The 18,516-nt window shown below is 38.5% G+C and overlaps 1 protein-coding gene across 1 annotated transcript in view; it reads right to left on the bottom strand.

Moving 5' to 3' along the window:
- Positions 1-217: 217 nt before the first annotated feature.
- LOC129752557 (uncharacterized) overlaps positions 218-18,516 on the bottom strand; it is a 35,143-nt gene continuing 16,844 nt past the window's right edge. The window contains exons 3-4 of the mRNA XM_055748331.1: positions 1,327-1,509; positions 218-385 (exon numbers count right to left, since the gene is read on the bottom strand). Coding sequence (XP_055604306.1) covers positions 218-385; positions 1,327-1,509 — 351 coding nt within the window. The remainder of the gene's footprint in view (positions 386-1,326; positions 1,510-18,516) is intronic.

Below are 18,516 nucleotides of genomic sequence, written 5' to 3'. Positions count from 1 at the left end.
AGCCGAGGCATATTCAAGGGTCGATCGAACCAAGCTACAATAAAGACTCTTCAAGCAGTAGACATCCTTGAAGTCTTTCGTCATGCAGAAAAGAAGACCCAGACATCTGGAGGCTTTGTCGAGGATGTAGTTAGAGTGAATCTTGAAATTCAACCGTGCGTCAAGAATCACGCCAAGATCTGAGGCACTCCGGACTATGACAAATAACTCTCGTTTACTATCCGGCAATGAGTTTTCGTCCAACCAGGTAGCTGCAGAACCATTCCTGTAAAGACCCGCTGATACCAGTACGATCGAGTTTGGCGATGGCTATGTCATGGTTCACCTTGACGAAAGCAGCTGACATGTCAGTGTAGATGACATCGGTTTGAGATCCCATGGAAAACTATTTTACAAAGTAGACGTGAATGTCAACAGGTTTGTAGTCATGGAGCGCTTAGGCGTAAATCCATGTTGTTCGTTTGAAAAATAAGGCTTGCAATACGAAAAAATGGGTTCCAATACAACCAGCTCGAACAATTTGGCAATCGCACAAGCAAAAGGCAGAAGTGCCACGATAGTTGTTCACATTTCGTTTGTCCCTTTTTTTTGTGCACCGGAAACATGTAGGCCTCTTTCCATATGGATGGGAACGTAGACTCATCGAGTGAAACTTGGAAGATTATTTTGAGAGGTATCAGCGTGATATATATCGCTTCAAGAAAGTAGCTGATATGCCATCTGGTCCTGCGGAAAGGCTGTGTTTCGGCTTAGCGGTCGCTTTCAAAATAATATCATCGTCTACAACAATTTGGTTTAGCCATGTGTTCAAATGAGGGACGTTACAAGCCGCACTGGTAACTTGGTCCGAGGATATTGAGTTTGAGTCAAATACACTACGGAATTTGTCAGCGAAGAGATTACAAATATCAGGTTCCAAGGTCGCTAAATTATCATCCTGGAAAATGGAGGGCGGTAGGCCGGATTCTTTCCGCTGGCCCTTGATGTACTGCCAAAATGATTTGGGGTTTTTTTTTGAAACCACGCTGTATCCGAATTAAGTAGCTCTGGTAGCAGCGTGAGCATAGCTTTTTGTAAGCTGAGTAAGCGTTTACATTTGTCGCAGTTCTTTCGTTACTCAAGGTTAGGTTAGGTTAGGTTAGGTTAGGTTAGAAACTGATGAGCGTTTCGGTACGTGACGATCGATGAAGTAATTGATGATATGGGAAAATTTCATAGCTGCAGTGTTTGGATCTGAAGATTCCAGTTCAGATTCAAAGTCGATAGCGTCGAGCGTTTGTGAAACAGCGACGAAATCGGCGTTCTTGAAGTCGAGATAGAACTGACTAGGTTTTTCGATGTGGGCAACAGCTCCAGGGATATCGAATGAAAGCAGCAGAGCAGGGTGATGAGGAACAACGTTGAGCAAGGCAAGGGCGTAGGAGCGTATTCAATCGTAGCCAATTGGGGTCCGTCGTTGATGGAGCAGAGATTGAGCATGCGACCATTTTCATTCTCGATGCTGTTGATCTGGCGAAGAATTGCCGTGCTTAGAGAGTCGAGAATCGTGATGGAAGGCACCGAAAACGAAGATCTAGTTGGATCAGCAAACAAAAAAATGCCTTGCAAGGGAATCCACTTAAGTCCTGGTAGGTTGAAGTCTTCGATGATAACGATGTCGTCTTCAGGAAGCGTGAGAGAACACAATTTAGAAAGGCCGCTGAAAAAGGAATCAGCAAATGATGCATTTCTAGTACGATCAGGAGGCAGATACACAACCCCAACGCAGAGTTTTTTGTGCCTCGATCAATGTGGTTTCATACGAATTCTTTATCGTTCCATGATTCGTCGTAGATGGGGATGGATGAAAGAGTGGATCGGATAGCAATCAGAACTCCGCCACCTGTGGATTTCGTGCTGTTGTTGGGACCTCTGTCACAACGAAACACAGTGTAGTCTGAGCTGAAGACTTGACTAGACAGGGTTCTATCATTCATCCAGGTTTCGGTCAAAGCAATAATATCGTAGCAGGAGCATGAGGAGGCTAGCAAATAAAGGGTGATACGGTCAAAATTTGGTCAAGGGAAAACGCGTGAAAATCGGTGAAATCGGTGAAATCGTTTATTTAAAAAATCAAATCAAATTTCTTTTTCATGTTTAATTAGTATAAAATTCAGGAAAAACATTCAGTTACGTTTCCGCTTTTCCAAGTTCGAATTGCCGGGCCTTACGCTTAACCCCTACCATCAGATTTTGTACAGCCACCTTGTCCACCTTCTTCGCCGCAGAAAGCCAGTTTGCCTTGAACTGCTGCTCGTCCTCAGCAGTTTTTTTTTGTTTTCTTTAGGTTCCGCTTGACAATAGCCCAGTATTTCTCAATTGGGCGGAGCTCTGGCGTGTTGGGAGGGTTCTTGTCCTTGGGAACCACCTGCACGTTGTTGGCGACGTATCACTCCATGGCCTTTTTACCGTGCTAAATCCAGCCAAAACAGTACGGAACAACCGTGTTTCTTCAGGAAAGGCAGCAGACGTTTATTCAAACACTCTTTCACGTAAATTTCTTGGTTGACAGTCCCGGCAGCTATGAAAATGCTGCTTTTCAAGCCACAGGTACAGATGGCTTGCCAAACCAGATATTTCTTCGCGAACTTTGACAGTTTCATGTGCTTGAAAATATCCCCTTCCTTTTGCCGCATAAAACTCCTGTCCCGGAATCTGCTTGTAGTCGGCTTTGACGTAGGTTTCGTCGTCCATTACCACGCAGTCAAACTTCGTCAGCATCGTCGTGTACAGCCTCCGGGATCGCGATTAAGCCGTCGAGAAAAGCTTGTTTTGCACACAAAGAAATGGAAATTTTCCATTCGTCGTTTATCGGTGAGTTATTGCAAGTTCACCATTTCTCGTTCTCTATCGTTCTCTGACTTTTGCCGAGTAATGATGTCCATCGCTCTTACGGAAAATGATTTATTTTCAAACGATTTTTCTATATCATTAGTTGTTTTCTTCAGAGATTGTGGCTTGTAACCGAAACGAAACGAAATGAAATAAAAGTGAAACATAAAAAAAATCTACCACTTATTGCATTTGATCGCTACCGTGTCGTCGAAACTTATTTGAACAACTTCAGGGTTTCATTTTTTTCATGATTTTGTCCGTTGATTGACTAATTCTATCGCAAACATATTTTTTTAATAATCAATAGATAATCGGATATTAATATGTAGTGTATATGTTAGTTTTGAAAACTTTTTATTATTCATTTTTTCCGTGATTTTGACCGCTGATTGACCAATCTCAATGCAAACACAATTTGTTTTCATAAACAATAGATAATCCGATAATAATATTTGGTATATATGTTTGTTTTGATAACTTTTTATTAACTCATCTTTTTCGCTTGTTCAGCCGATTTGATTCCAGTCGATAAATAATCCTTATGTAGAACAATACTCACTTTTTTCTTGAATACTATAATTATTTTTACAGTGATACCCTCCGGGGGCCCAAATCAGCTATCGCAGAAATAGAAAAAAAGAATGGATCAACAAAAAAAATGTCAATGTCGCCGTAACATTTCCAAAAAAGAATGTCATTCAAGCTATCGCCGACTTCCCACGGATGGTCATACCATTTTTTTTTTCCATAACCGTCCCGATCTTTAAGCAAATTGTGACATTCTTTCCGATTGTCATTCGACTTTTTCGAGTAACATTCGTTCGGAACGACAAACGCATAATGAAACAAAGACATAACAGCTACATGACCGACCGTTTCGATGACTGCGACTTTTTTCGTGTGACGGAAGGAATATCCAAGTGGGCGTGGTCTCAAGCCACCAATAAGGGACTATGTCCTTTAAAAAACCTTTAAATCGGAATAGCACGCTTTTTACTCGAAATCTCTCACTTCGTGAATGCTGTTCACGAGAGACATAAAACATGATTAAGCTGGAGGCCAAAGCTTATCAGTGGTCAAGGTTTAAAAATGGTAAAACAGTATGAAAGTTACGAAAGAAAGTGAACCGATCATTGCTTTAAAGTAGGTTAACAAACAGTCAATAAAATGGACTGAAGTTCTTGAAAAAAGAAGATTGTTAACGACATACCAATTGACTTTTGGGAGAGTTCTTCTACTTATCAAAACCGAACTGTTACCATCTGTAAACTGAAGAAATAAGGGGTTACGACATGGTGTGCGGAATGGTCTCAGGTGACATACAAAATGTGATTTGAGGTTCTATTGTCTTTACAAAAAAATCGTATTTATATAGGGAATGTTAAAGACTTTGATTCAGAGAATATCTTCCCGTTACAAGTAGATAAGCTAAATGAAGTCGTAAACTCTGAGTGTGAAAAAAACACATTCTAAAGTTGATACAGCTTATAAGATTTTTTTGTAGGAATAAGTTATTTTCTCTATTAAAAGAAAAAATATGAATCATGTCATTTCAACATACATACTTTTACTTGTACGTAAACCATGTTATTAATTGAAGCCACACGCATCCAGCTGCCTCCAGCAAAACGAGAATGTTTCCACGTTACGGTGAAATTACCTTCTGCAGTTTCCCACGTGGCGTCTTCTCAAACTGCCCATTAATTCGGTCGAATTCCGCCTCATCGTCAGCAGTGAAAATATGGCTCTGCACCTTTTATACGGCGATCGGGTGGTTCCCATTTTACTTTGAAGTGATCCAAAGGGGTTGAAAGTAAATCGTCCGCTATGTCATGCCCCGAGAAGACCCCGAGAATCCACATGTGGTGTGTGTGTGCCTGTGCATCCCTACTGGAAGCTGTACCAACTCAGAGTTAGTGTTCAGGGATCCGATACGTGTTTGCTCACCGGAGGAAAATCCAAGAGCACTGGCGTAAACAATTAAAAATGATAAGAACCGTAAAGAGCAGCCAAATTAGACACGTTTCGCTTGGCGTGGAAACCGGTGGAAAGTGTGCCCTATAACCCCGGTTTGTCCTTCTTCCGCATTTCCTCAGACCAAACGACCGGGTTGCTGCTGCTGCCTTTGACTGATTTTCCCGGAAAGCCGAAAGAAACGAACGAAAGTTAACCGCCATCATGAAAAGATGTGTGGGTGGGTGGCTGCTTGCCTGGAAAGATGATCCATATGAAATTTTAATGATTTGTGGTTTTTCTTCTCCAGGGCCGCCGACCGGGTTGATGTTTCTTGGGCCGCTTATTATATGCGCGTTTAATTAGGACGCCTCGTGCTGTTTTTCGGGTTTCGTTCTTGCATGTCGAACGAGTGAACAAAAAACGACAAAAAGAGTCCTAAAAAGGCTGGAAGAAATGGAATGCGGCACCATAAATGGGTTTCACCCGGGGAAGCTTAAGGATTGCAAGCGTGACCTTCGGATGTAAATTTTGTCGTTTCTGAGTTGAAACTTTCATTTTCGTGGAACATTGAGAACGGAAACACTGTTGTGTGTAAGTGCGATTTTTATGCTCCGCCTAACTTGAGCTAATGAGCCATGAGATTTATGACTAAATTGAGCAGGAAAATTTCGAAAAATAACGCAGGTAAATGAAGGCTTACTTAACGCTAAACGTACCGATTTCTACAAAATTTATAGCTTTGGAAAGCTTGTAACGACTCAAACATGATCTTTAGACAATACTAGCTGATTTACCCGGCCTTGCTCGGGTTCATATAAAATATAAATCAAAATTGATTTGACTTTTCGAAATTTTTAAAGTTTTTTATTCGTCATTTTAACAAATTTAACCATGTTTGGCCATGTAAGCTTTGTAAGTTTTGTTAGCCTTTTCGAAGTTTTGATTGGAATTTAAACAAAGTTTATGGTTTTCATATTATTGAAAAAATAATATTTATTAGGTTTAAAAAAAATCCTTTTAATGCCTATTCATCGAATCACGAACATCATTTTACACTAAGGTTTCCAGATTGCCGGTTGCCCGGTTTTTGCCGGTTGCTCGGTTGCCCGGATATCGTTAGAAAAAGCCCGGATTAATTCACTTTATTTGTAAAATATAGCATAAAATTAAATTGAATTTTTACAATTTTCCTTTTTAACGTTCAAAAAGGAAATTTTTCATGGCAAGTTATATTCTGACTTGTTTTGAAAATCTAAAATACATCCGCTGATGTGTTAGGTGAAAAAAATATCCAAAATATTTTCTTCTTGATTTTTACTGTATAATTACGATGTATTGACCAAATTTGCTCGGCTATTGCCCGGATTTTGGGTTAAACATTATCAACCCGTTATTTTGTGGGAAGCTTGAATAGATTTAGTTTTTTTATAAAATCTTCAAATGATAACAATGTATTACTCATCTTGTCCATGTGTTATCTAATGAAAATCCAATAACTTAGGCTTGTTAACATATGAGACCCTAAGAGCCAAGGGGTATAAGTGACAAAATGATCAATTTTGAGTTAATGCTGCCAAACGATTCTTCATATTTCAAACTACGTTTGGTGATTTTTTCGCATTTTTTAAAAAAATTTCACATACTTTTACATTTGAAAGAAAAATACGAATTCTCGAAAAATATATAGAAAATGGCAAAAAACAGCGTGTTTTCTCGAAATAAGCTTTTATGCACTTATACCCCTTTGGCTCCGAGGGCCTCATATGTACACGACCTCTTTTGAAGATCATCCCACTTTTCAAAATGAATGATCTCTCGTAGAGTAGTGTATTCAAGTTAAATTGGTTGATGTGTAAAGTGCCATTAAAAGTTTTTTGAGTTATCAAAAAACACATCACTTCGGAACCGAAATCACCCATTTTATAATATTATGAAAAATTTATTAGAGTTATATTTCAATTTTTTTATTTTTTGACACAACTATTCCATTAATTATCATGCAGAGTGCACTTGATCGATCGATGTAAAAATCCTTAGAAATCATTCATTTGAATTTGCATTACTAAAGGCTCTAGTTTTCTCATAATTGTATGATAGAATTGAACACATTGATGATTAACAATAACTCAAAATTTACAAAGTGACCGTTGAAATTGAATTTTATGAAGTAACAATTTTAGATTGAATTAAATACTTAAAAGTTTTACGCGTTGGATTTGGTTTCAACTTTTTCTAACCTGTTTTTTGAATAAATTCCCACGCGGTAATCAAAGCATGATGGCAGCCTTCAACTCACAATCCTTAATTTAGTTTCTTTCCCTATGGGGAATTCCAAAAATATAAAAATGGTTGGTTCCTAAAAGCTGGAACATTAGTTTTCATTCCAAATATTTATTCAACTGAAGAAGTCAATTCATAATGAAGGTTGTATCATTGAATCATTGCACCCTCACTTCACACACTGCATATTCTTGTTGACTCTCTACGTCCCCCAGCGGCGGTTGGGACCACTTTGAAAACTACTGTTCTAATCAATATATTCCTAAGACCAGGCCCACCAATGGTTGCTAAACCTCGAATCGAGTACATTCAGCAACATATCTATCAACCCATCATCGCACCAACAGTTGCTAACTTGATTCGAGAAATAGCATTCGAGCAGTAGGTTGTTACAGGATGCGTTTATGTAGCAACCCGGTAGCAACGCAGCCGGTAGTCGCTATCAGAAAATAAACAAACACGAATAGGTACCAACCTGGATCGCAACAATGCAATGGGTGCGAAAATAAGCAAGTAGATAAAAACGCAACCAATCAAAACCTCTAAAATACCGACCGAAATAGCAACTTGCGGTGGGCTTGGTCTAACAGGCGATTAGTATTTTTTTTATCCCAAAAGTAGACTTATTATTTCATCTAAAAACCACGTGCATGTGCCCTGTGCTACGAACAGTAGACGAAAAAAAGCCCGCCAAAAACCTCGCTATCAAATTTTTAACCATTAGCAAGCTTTGATTTGCTGTCCTGTACACCTGAACTATGGATGGCCGATTCTAATGCCCGGCTCATGGTGATGGTGAAAACAACCCCGCCAAAGGGAAAAAATCGGTTTTGAAAAATGGGTGCCATGACTTTTGATTCGTGTGAATAAAACCGAAAGATGTATGGGAGGGTCTCTTTTCTTAATTGGGAGGGGATCAAAACTATTACCAAAACCTAACCCTGGTCCAAATACATCACTGTACCAAATTTCAGGCTGATCGGTTAAGCGGTGTGGATTTGTATAAGGTGCATACAAACAAACAAACATATATAGTCCAACTCATCTATATATATTAGAAGATTGAGTATTAATAATTTATTCTACGTTATTCAAAGTCGATGAAATATAAATTCTAAAGAAAATATGCTTGATAGGATGAAATTTACATCCTATTGGATAATTCATGCCAGAAACAAGAAAAAAATGCCGTAGTGAGAATCGAACTAACAACAACTGTTACCTTTATCATGCCAATCCGACAGCTTAATCAGTGTACTACCTAATTGTCATAGTCTAGAAAACATGAACAGTACCGATTTTCTGGCGTTTGGCTGGGGGTTTGCCAGTATTGTCTTAGAAGGGAAAAGGAAATTGGAAACGAGAAACTGTTTCTTGCTTTCCAACTGACACATCTTATGCCAATGACCAGCGATGGAAAAAAATCGCTTCTAGCGATAATTGAATACATACAAACCACGTCTACGATGCATTGACATCGTTGCCTGTCGACGACACTCACATACTCCTCTCACAATTGCAAACAGACCTCTGTGAGAAACGAGTTACGAGTATCTCAAAATAGCACCATCTAAATACTATCCGTGTTGATTCAGACTTTACGCTCTCCTTCTTACCATATTTCTCTTGTAGTGTGCGCTGACCACAAGATGTGGATCTCAAAGTGCACAACTGGGTATAAAGAGTTTATCGGAAAATGTACATCTGACGAACAGAAGCGATCCTATCATAATCATTTCGTCAAAGATCATGATTTTCTTTCTTATAAGCAGGGATGCCTAGAGCGACATTCATCAGTACGAAAACGACTGTCAAAATGACCAGATTTTAACTTGCGACACATGAATAGAAAGCTCTTGCCCTGTACATGATGGGAATTGATGGGAGAAGTGGTTCGGAGCCATCTGGTCCTGGCCACGGCCAATCTGGCCGGTTCCGGAATCCGAAAAATCAAAATGAACAGATTTTAACTTGCGACACATGATTAGAAAGCTTTTGACCTGTACATAATGGGAATTGATAGGAAAAGTGGTTCGGGGCCATCTGCTCCTGGCCACGGCCAATCTGGCCAGTTCCGGAATCCGAAAACCAGAACGATCAGATTTTAACTTGCGACACATCAATTGAAAGCTTTTGCCCTGCAAATGATGGGAATTGATAGAAAATGTGGTTCGGAGCCATCTGGTCCTGGCCACGGCCAATCTAGCCGGTTCCGGAATCCGAAAAATTAAAATGAACAGATTTTAACTTGCGACACATGAATTGAAAGCTTTTGCCCTGCAAATGATGGGAATTGATAGACCAGTTCCGGAATCCGAAAACCAGAACGATCAAATTTTAACTTGCGACACATCAATTGAAAGCTTTTGCCCTGCAAATGATGAGAATTGATAGGAAAAGTGGTTCGGGGCCATCTGGTCCTGGCCACGGCCAATCAGGCCGGTTCCGGAATCCGAAAAATCAAAATGAACAGATTTTAACTTGCGACATTCGGATCTGATTTTTCGGATTCCGAAACTGGCCAGATTGGCCGTGGCCAGGACCAGATGGCCCCGAACCACATTTTTTTATAAATTCCCATCATGTACAGGTCAAAAGCTTTCAATTGATGTGTCGCAAGTTAAAATCTGATTATTTTGATTTTCCGGATTCCGGGACCGGCCAGATTGGCCGTGGCCAGGACCAGATGGCCCCGAACCACTTTTTCTATCAATTCCCATCATGTACAGGTCAAGAGCTTTCAATTGATGTGTCGCAAGTTAAAATCTGATCATTTTGATTTTTCGGATTCCGGAACTGGCCAGATTGGCCGTGGCCAGGACCAGATGGCCCCGAACCACTTTTTTTTATAAATTCCCATCATGTACAGGTCAAAAGCTTTCAATTGATGTGTCGCAAGTTAAAATCTGATTATTTTGAGTTTCCGGATTCCGGGACCGGCCAGATTGGCCGTGGCCAGGACCAGATGGCCCCGAACCACTTTTTTTATCAATTCCCATCATGTACAGGTCAAGAGCTTTCAATTGATGTGTCGCAAGTTAAAATCTGATTATTTTGATTTTCCGGATTCCGGGACCGGCCAGATTGGCCGTGGCCAGGACCAGATGGCCCTGAACCACTTTTCCTATCAATTCCCATCACGTACAGATCAAAAGCTTTCTATTCATGTGTCGCAAGTTAAAATCTGATCATTTTGATTTTTCGGATTCCGGAACCGGCCAGATTGGCTGTGGCCAGGACCAGATGGCCCCGAACCACTTTTCCTATCAATTCGCATCATGTACAGGTCAAGAGCTTTTTATTCATGTGTCGCATCATGACATTTTTTAAATTTTTCCGTGACAGTCACGGAATCAAAAATTCAAAAATGTCATTCCGACAGTCAGAGGACCAACAGAATCTTCGACTGTCACAAGTCAAAAATGTTATCGACACTCATTCTCCGTGCAGCATTTCAGCTTGCGATTTGAGTACACATCGAGCAAAGAAAGTTACTCACTTGTCAGAGCTATATGTTGTCTAACAATGTATTCGTTATCTCCGAGTGACAACCGTACCAACATTTTGTTATGGATTGAGAGGAACCAAGTTTGTTCGTTACTTGTACAGATCGCGAAGTGTACAGTTCAGGATAAAACCTTTATCGCATCATATTCATTTCATTTCCATCGCTGCCAATGACGTTGACATATTGAGAACTCATGATTGGAGTAACGGTTCAATTTCAAATATGTAAATATTGTTTCAATTTTTTTAAAAGAAAATGCAAAAAAGTAAAAATTGTTGAAATCCCGTACTTTTCAATCAATTATCCCCTAAAGGTGTTCCAGTCACAGGAGAAAAATTTAGAAAAAAAATAAATTGGAAAGTTGTTGTAATTTATCACATTTTGGCATCTTAAGATTTTTACAATACGAAAGACAGAATTTATGACGCTCATTCAAAGACAATTCCAACACCTGAATTCGACTTTGCACTGGATTATGAGTATTTTAACACATTTCGGTCCAAATACGAGATTTCTCTTTTTATCGCTTGCCGCGAGTATACTTCACTTAGAGGTGACCCAATGACCTTAATTTAATGATGAAAGTGTTTTCTGCAGAATTTGATCACCGCTTCAGTACAACGGCTCGTTAGCCAATCACACAAATTAGATTGCGAGTTAAAGTCCTGTCGGTAATCTTTTTTTTCTGATTTTTGGAAATAAGCTTTATTTTCCCTAATTTTTGTGAATATGATGGAAATGAATTGCACGGAACTGCATTAAAGACATGAGTGGAGGTCAACTGTGGATTGATATCCAAAAAACACCTTCCTTACTTCAATCGAAATTTCCGTTAAACCATGGATCCTGATTTTTAATTTTATGTCCCTGAATTTGGAGAAAAAATGTTGGCAACCCTGCATGCGAGATATCAAGGACCAACACGAAATTATTACGACACATTCAACAGGACATAACTATTTAACCATTGGGTTAAATTTTGCACACTTTCTCATTGATGTGTATTGTTTACATGCTGTCTAACTCGAAGTCGTGTTTTTCGATTCAACGAAAATGGAGGTGAACCAACGCGAGTCGAGAGAATGAATTCTTTCTAAACACCTGGAATTTCCTGATCTGTCGCACCGGCAGTTAGGAAAAGATTGAACATTCACCATTCAACCGTCTCCAGAATGTTGAAGCGGTTAGCCCACGTTGGACCACGGCAAAGGAGCTGGAAGAAAACCGGGGTCAGAGAACAAAAAGACGGAGGGAAAGGTAAAGCGGATGATTCAAGCAAATCGTCTCAAGCCGTGATTTGGCTAAAAAATCGGCATGTCGCAGAGCTATTTCCAGAATGCAAAAAAAGAGTTGGACTACGAACATACAAGGTACAGAACTTTCCAAACCGCGATGAGCGTCAACAATCGAAGGCTAAAACTCGGGCACGGAAGCTCTACGATAAGATGCTGACAAAATATGTGGTGGACGACGAAACGTATATAAAGGCCGATTTAAGCAAATTCCGGGGTTGGAGTTTTTTAACTTTAAGAAATAGCGCCACAGAAAACCATCACAGAAGTTTTGGGTAAAATCGCAGAGAATCAGATATTTTTTTCGCCAAAACACAGAATTTTTTTTTCGGCAACCTTGGTCGGGGTAGTTGACTGTTGTTATTGCGCGCCTATCACCCTAAAGTTGTTCTAATTTGAAACAATACGAGAAAGTTTGAGTACAAAGCAGTAGAAAATGCAACATTGTATACAAGCACTTGAACTCAAAAATTGCATGAAAGCTTGAATGGAAGACTATTATATTTGCATTTTTTGTGGAAATTTTGTAAGTCCACGAACAACGAAAAATGTAAAACACGAAGAAACTAAAATATAATTGTTAATCTAGGGGAGATAAGGGCATAAAGAACTCTCCACTTTTCTACAAAAGTATTTTCTTAAATAAATTTTGATGAGGATTAGTCTCCTTATCACTTTTACAGAAATATTTTTGAAAAACCAACTCGGCTCTCAAGTGACGAAAATATTATAATTTTTGAGCACTGGAAAATAAGTTTTTATGATCATTTAAATCACCCAAGCAACCAAAAGTGTCGTTTAAAAGGTCGAACACAGCTTAATCAGCATAATCAATGTGCTGAAGTTCGTTCTATTCAGCCCAAAATTTAAGTTATTATTGAAACTAAGTTATTATTGAAGTTCCATTACAGATTTGAACGGCCTTCTATTCAGCCCACAAGTAAACGTTTAATCAGCAAAAAAATTTTTCTCTCTTCTCTTACTTTGGTCACCACCAGCCCATGTGGTGTTGCTGGTTTCTCGGCATGTGTGTGTGTGTGTGTGTTCCATCCAACGACCCCCTGAGCTGGCAGGTGTGTTATGCAAGAGAAGCAATATTAATCCATTTGATTAATATTTTTCAATTGCGGGTGCTGGAGGTGTTAGCTCTATTGAGATTCCATTAACCCATTTCAGAATGACAGAGACCTAGCTGCACATTCCGAGGTTACTTTCTTCATCAATAAGCCCCGCCCAATCACAACCTAATGGCCAAATGGGACATTGGATTATGATTAGACTTTCAATGTTGTATGTTCTGACAAATCCAGATATGAATTCAATATAATCGTTGATTATATTGATTGGTACCTTGAACCGTCCAATACAAAATTGACTCGTATTTAATATATAGTAAATGATCAATTTGAGAAAAAAATATTACCACAGAATATTACAATAACCTTACCATTTTTTGTTCCATACTTATCTAAAAATTGTCGATCACAGAGAATTGCATTCGCCAGGAAACACTCTTCGGGTTATTCTTTATCAGCCGAACGCTACCACACTGTTACTTACCACATGTATGTATGTATTTATGTAGTGTCATACCAATGCTTCTTATTGAAGCGCAAAATGCAAAGCGACGCTTATCGCCCCGCCTGCCATCAGCCATAGATGCATCCGAATGAATTCCTAATTAGTGTAATGCAGTAAGATAAATAATAAATATAGATATCTGATAATGATAACAGGAATTAAGTAAAAGAAACAATATTCAGCAGCTTCAATTTCTTAGTAAAAATGATTTACATGGATAAAAATGAACTACCTTAATAAAATAAGTGAAGTAGAGTTCATGCTTGAGACCACGTACCACTACATAATTAAAGTTCATTCGTCCCATAAAACTGTGTCACATGTTTAGTGGTGGGTGTGTCATATCGGAAAGAAATGATACTGAATACTGATACCAATGCTACCCCGAATGGGTGGAATAGGACAGATGCGATAACGAAAATTATACACAGGTACAAAAAAATCGTTTTTCGAGACCACAAAATATCAGTTCCCCTACAGGTCTTCCACGAAATAAAAAAAACAGAAATTGAATAATGGATTGATCTCACCAAAGTCCCGGGTTGTTCAATGCATAGCCTCAGACCTCGTGCTGGTTTTCGATCATCCTTCCGTACCAACAAAATGCACTGCATAGCGCCATTTCTTCATCCTGCTTGTTTGATTGTGTTGCTAAAGTGGGTAAACTTTACACCAATACCACTATTGCACTCAACTTCTTTTCCGATACACCATCATCATCAATAATTCATTTCACAGTTGCCGCGTTGACACACAAAACATTTGCATTTTTCTTTTTTTGTTTTAACCCATGTATTGACGGGGCGTACAGCGTAACCAACAGACTCCGTTGATTTAGTGCGTGGGTGATTGCCCTTCTATCCCCCTTTAACGGAGCGCCTGAACTTCTTCGCATTCCAAAGATTCCCTCTTTCCGTAGAGAGACACTAAACACTTTCATACACCCGGTGTTGCTGGTTTCTCGGCATCCATCTTTATTCCTCCCATCATCTTCCTCAATTGATTTTACTTAATTGGTTTGGTTTTTAACTTTGTTCGATACATGCCGCCGGCACGCACGCCAGTTCTGCTACACAATTCTTTGATTCGCTTACTCAAGCAATCAAACAACCTAATGGAAAAAATTAGTGCTGGTACTCGCTAACTTTCAGCTACTCAGTTCAGAGTGACGGCTACTCAGTTGTCGCCAAAACCGCACCTACTCAGTTCTGACTAAACGGCTTTTACTCAGAACTGACTAACAGCCCTTTTCGCGACAACTGAGTCATGGTTACTCAGAATGCGCGAATAATTCTGAAGCGGTTTTTGGCCGCTTTTTCCATGCTAGAATAGTTGAAACCTGTAATATTTTCCAGACAAATGATGGATTTGTTGATTTGATGAATAACAAAAGTCCAAAGGTTGTGCATACACATTTATTTAAAAAAAATCCACAAACTTAATGATCATTTTTTCGCCCGTCGGGTTTCGTCTCCCGGGCCGAGACCCATTATGAAGTAATAATTGTGTTTGGACCATCATCACTTCGTCACAGAACCCTGTAATAAAAATATTATCGGATTAAAAGCCAGAAATTACCTTTAAAATGAATATTCACCATGTAAATTTTCTAGTTTTTGCCGCACGAAAACAACCAAGTCCGACCGCCTCGCACAAACTGATCAACATTTACTCAGTTGTCGCCTTCAAGCAATCGAGTTCTTTGAGTGCCGAATTTTCTGACGTCTGAGTAAATTTTCCGCTGATAAATGAGTTCATTAAGATCAGCCGTCGGCTGCTTCATACATGTGGCGACGTCTGAGTAAAAGGTAGCCGGTCTCTGAGTATTTCAAATTTAGCGAGTACCAGATTTGAACCCCATTCTCCGAGATGATAGCCGAACACGCTGCCATGACGCCACGCCTAGATGTTGCCTTGCCGGCAGCTAAAATTCGAAGTGGTTATAAGCTTCCTAGAATACCCGCAAGGGCAGCCAGCAGCGAGCAGCAAAGACGCATGTTGATTATTACTAAGAAACATTACGAAACGGCTTTTTTAAATCAATCATCGGTTAAAATAATATCGGTTATAAAAATGGAATACCATGTTTATAACTGTGAAGCATAAAATTAAACAAATTCTTGAGTTTATCTTGATATTTAATTCATGAGTTAAAGTTACAAATTGGCTATTTGATACCCATTTGATTTGTAACTTTTATAATGTGTGGGTGCGATTGACATGTCACAAATAAGGCTATTTGAGGAACTTCTTGGAACTTGAAGTCCACAGAAGGCTATTTGAGATCTAATTGGTAACTTTGACATATCACAAAAAAGCTATTTGAGGAACATTTTGGAACTTCAAGTCCATAGAAGGCTATTTGAGGAACCTTTTGTAACTTTCATGCTCACATTCGAGGAAATTCGGTACCAATTCCCTTCGGAATTTTTGTTCAGCGAAATTCGAACTTTGGAGGCACGAGTTTAAGTAGATATGAGACTTTTGGTTGCTTGGGCATTTTATTTTATAATGTACGCACTGCAACATGATGAACACATTATTGTTCCTCAATTTTCATCATCATTAAATTTTTGATTTTACACTATAATCAATTTTAAAACACGTTTTTACCAAAACTTGTCGACTCGGGGTGAACAGAGCATCATTATTCGGGGCACGATGAGCGTTTTCTGCCGTAGCATATAGCAGCTAATTCAACTCGATGTAGTCAACTGAATGATAGTGCTACAGCTTCATCAGTTTACATCTGACGATTTGGCCTATTGGTTAGATGTCGAAGAGGTTCAGTAGGCTCGAGTTCGATTCCTGTCCGAGGACATTTTTTTTTCATTTACCATTCATGATCGATTATTTTGATTGTTGCATTTCATAACTAGTAGCATCTTGGTGGGTGATGCAAAGCAGCAAAAATATAATGTATGATTGTGTGTGTTAATTGCTTGTATTCTACGAAAACTCATACATTATTTTATTATTGCTTTGTTTGGTGGATCTTCCCCTCACCGTTTAGTGTAAAATGCATCGATCATGAATGGTAAATGAAAAAAAAATCACCTCGAACAGGTATCGAACTTGAGCCTACTGATTACCTCTCCGACATCTAACCAATAGGCCAAATCGTCAGATGTAAACTGATGAAGCTGTATGTAACACTATCATTCAGTTGACTACATTGAGTGAAATTCGCTACTAGATTCCACGGCAGAAAACGCTCATCGTGCCCCGATTAATGTTGCTTATACTGCCCAGTGAGGGTTCTCATTATGCCCCTACAGTGAAAAATTTTCAGCATTCAGAAAAAAAAATTTAAAATGCATTTTTAAACAATTTTCTTTACTTCTTCAAGAATAATCCTGTTAGAAAATAGACTTTTTTAGTGTCTGAACACGAAACAATGATGTAAGTCACATATTAAAGCTGTTCCCAAGTAACCATAAGCATTAAGCCATAACCCTTACTCAGCATTAAATCAACATTTCTAATGCAAGTTAGCATTATATCAACATTCCTAATGCTTTTTAGTTTTATATAAGCATTATTAATGCATAGAATCAATAACAAAAATTAGCACTAATGGTAGCACTATATGCACATATAGAGCTACTATATAAAGTTAACAAGCATTAAGAATGTAGCACTAGAACTTCCTGTTAATGCTTACACAGCAAAAAAAAAAAATGTAACGCTGGCCGATGTAATTTATGAAGATGTAAGCCAACAGATGTTTTTTTTTTATAATCGTTTTAATATTACATCTTTTCTATGTACACCATGCGAGCATGTCTTTTTGTGTAATATCACAACCAGCAATGTAGTATCACATCAAGTAGTCAAAGTTTATCCAAATTGACATTTGATTTGCTATACGTATCAAAAAGTTGGTGGAGGTTTGCAAGGCTCATAGTACTTTGAAATATACAAGGTAGGCTTTTCTGCTCTCTTTAAACGTATTGGTAAGAGGCCCCGAAAAATAGTTATGGAAAAATTTGAAAAATGTATGGCATTAATCAGAAAATCACATTTTTCTTAAAATTTACAAGCATTAAAATTATGAAAAAAATATGTACCGATGCATTTTAATGCAACAAACAATATTTGGCTTTTCAACACAGTTAAAGGTAGTATGCAATGGGCTTTTTGTCGAATTAGAATTAAAATTTGGTGATTTTTTCGGCATGAATGTCCTTTTTCTTTGACGATTTGAATAAAAATTTACAAAAATTGACTTTTCATCACTATTATTATTATAATTATAATTTTATTTGAGACACTTTACCATCTGTATGGCATTCGTGTCTTACATACTTTTCATCACTGAAAGGTGAACTGTGTTTGATCATTTATCAAATTTTCAACATAGACAGAAGAAAATATTTCAATGATTGCTTTCAACAAAGAGGGGCGGCGATGAATTTTTTTTGAATGCTCATTATTTATGGTTCAGATCCAAAAATCTAATGTAAAAAAATAGTATCCGATGAGCCTGCAGAATCAATCTTTAATCTGAAGCCCTTTTCAAAACAATCGAATGGCTATCGATGGAGAAAATAAGATTTTGATCGTCGTTCTATATAAAACTGCCAAATTTTCATAACTATTTTTGTTGGTATGCAAGCATGCTGTGTACATATAGGGAGCTTTCAAGTGAGGTTAAGCGCAATGGCCTACCTGTTATTTTCCAAGTACTATGTGCAAGGCTCAGGAAGATTTGTTTTTCTGGTGAGTATGATCGATCTTCTCAAAAACATTTAGCAAAACCATTGAGTAAGGTTTCATTTTCTATTTTTCTCTGCAGGGCCATTTCGCCCAAGGACACCGGCGAGAATGAAAAATTTGAGATTAGATAGAAAGATTTGAAACCATCCGGATGAAAAGGTGAGAAAATTTTCCGATCTGATTATCCTCAATGAGCTCATTTCCAATTTATTTTTTTAGGAAAGAACTATTACGGATAAAAAACACACGCTGGCTGTTTCTTCCTAAGGATACGGAACCTCGAACTTCAAATCTTACTGATACGGT

This window comes from Uranotaenia lowii, chromosome 3 (assembly GCF_029784155.1).
Source record: "Uranotaenia lowii strain MFRU-FL chromosome 3, ASM2978415v1, whole genome shotgun sequence".
In the NCBI taxonomy this organism is placed as follows: Eukaryota; Metazoa; Arthropoda; class Insecta; order Diptera; family Culicidae; genus Uranotaenia; species Uranotaenia lowii.
This window is presented reverse-complemented; position numbering and strand designations above follow the sequence as displayed.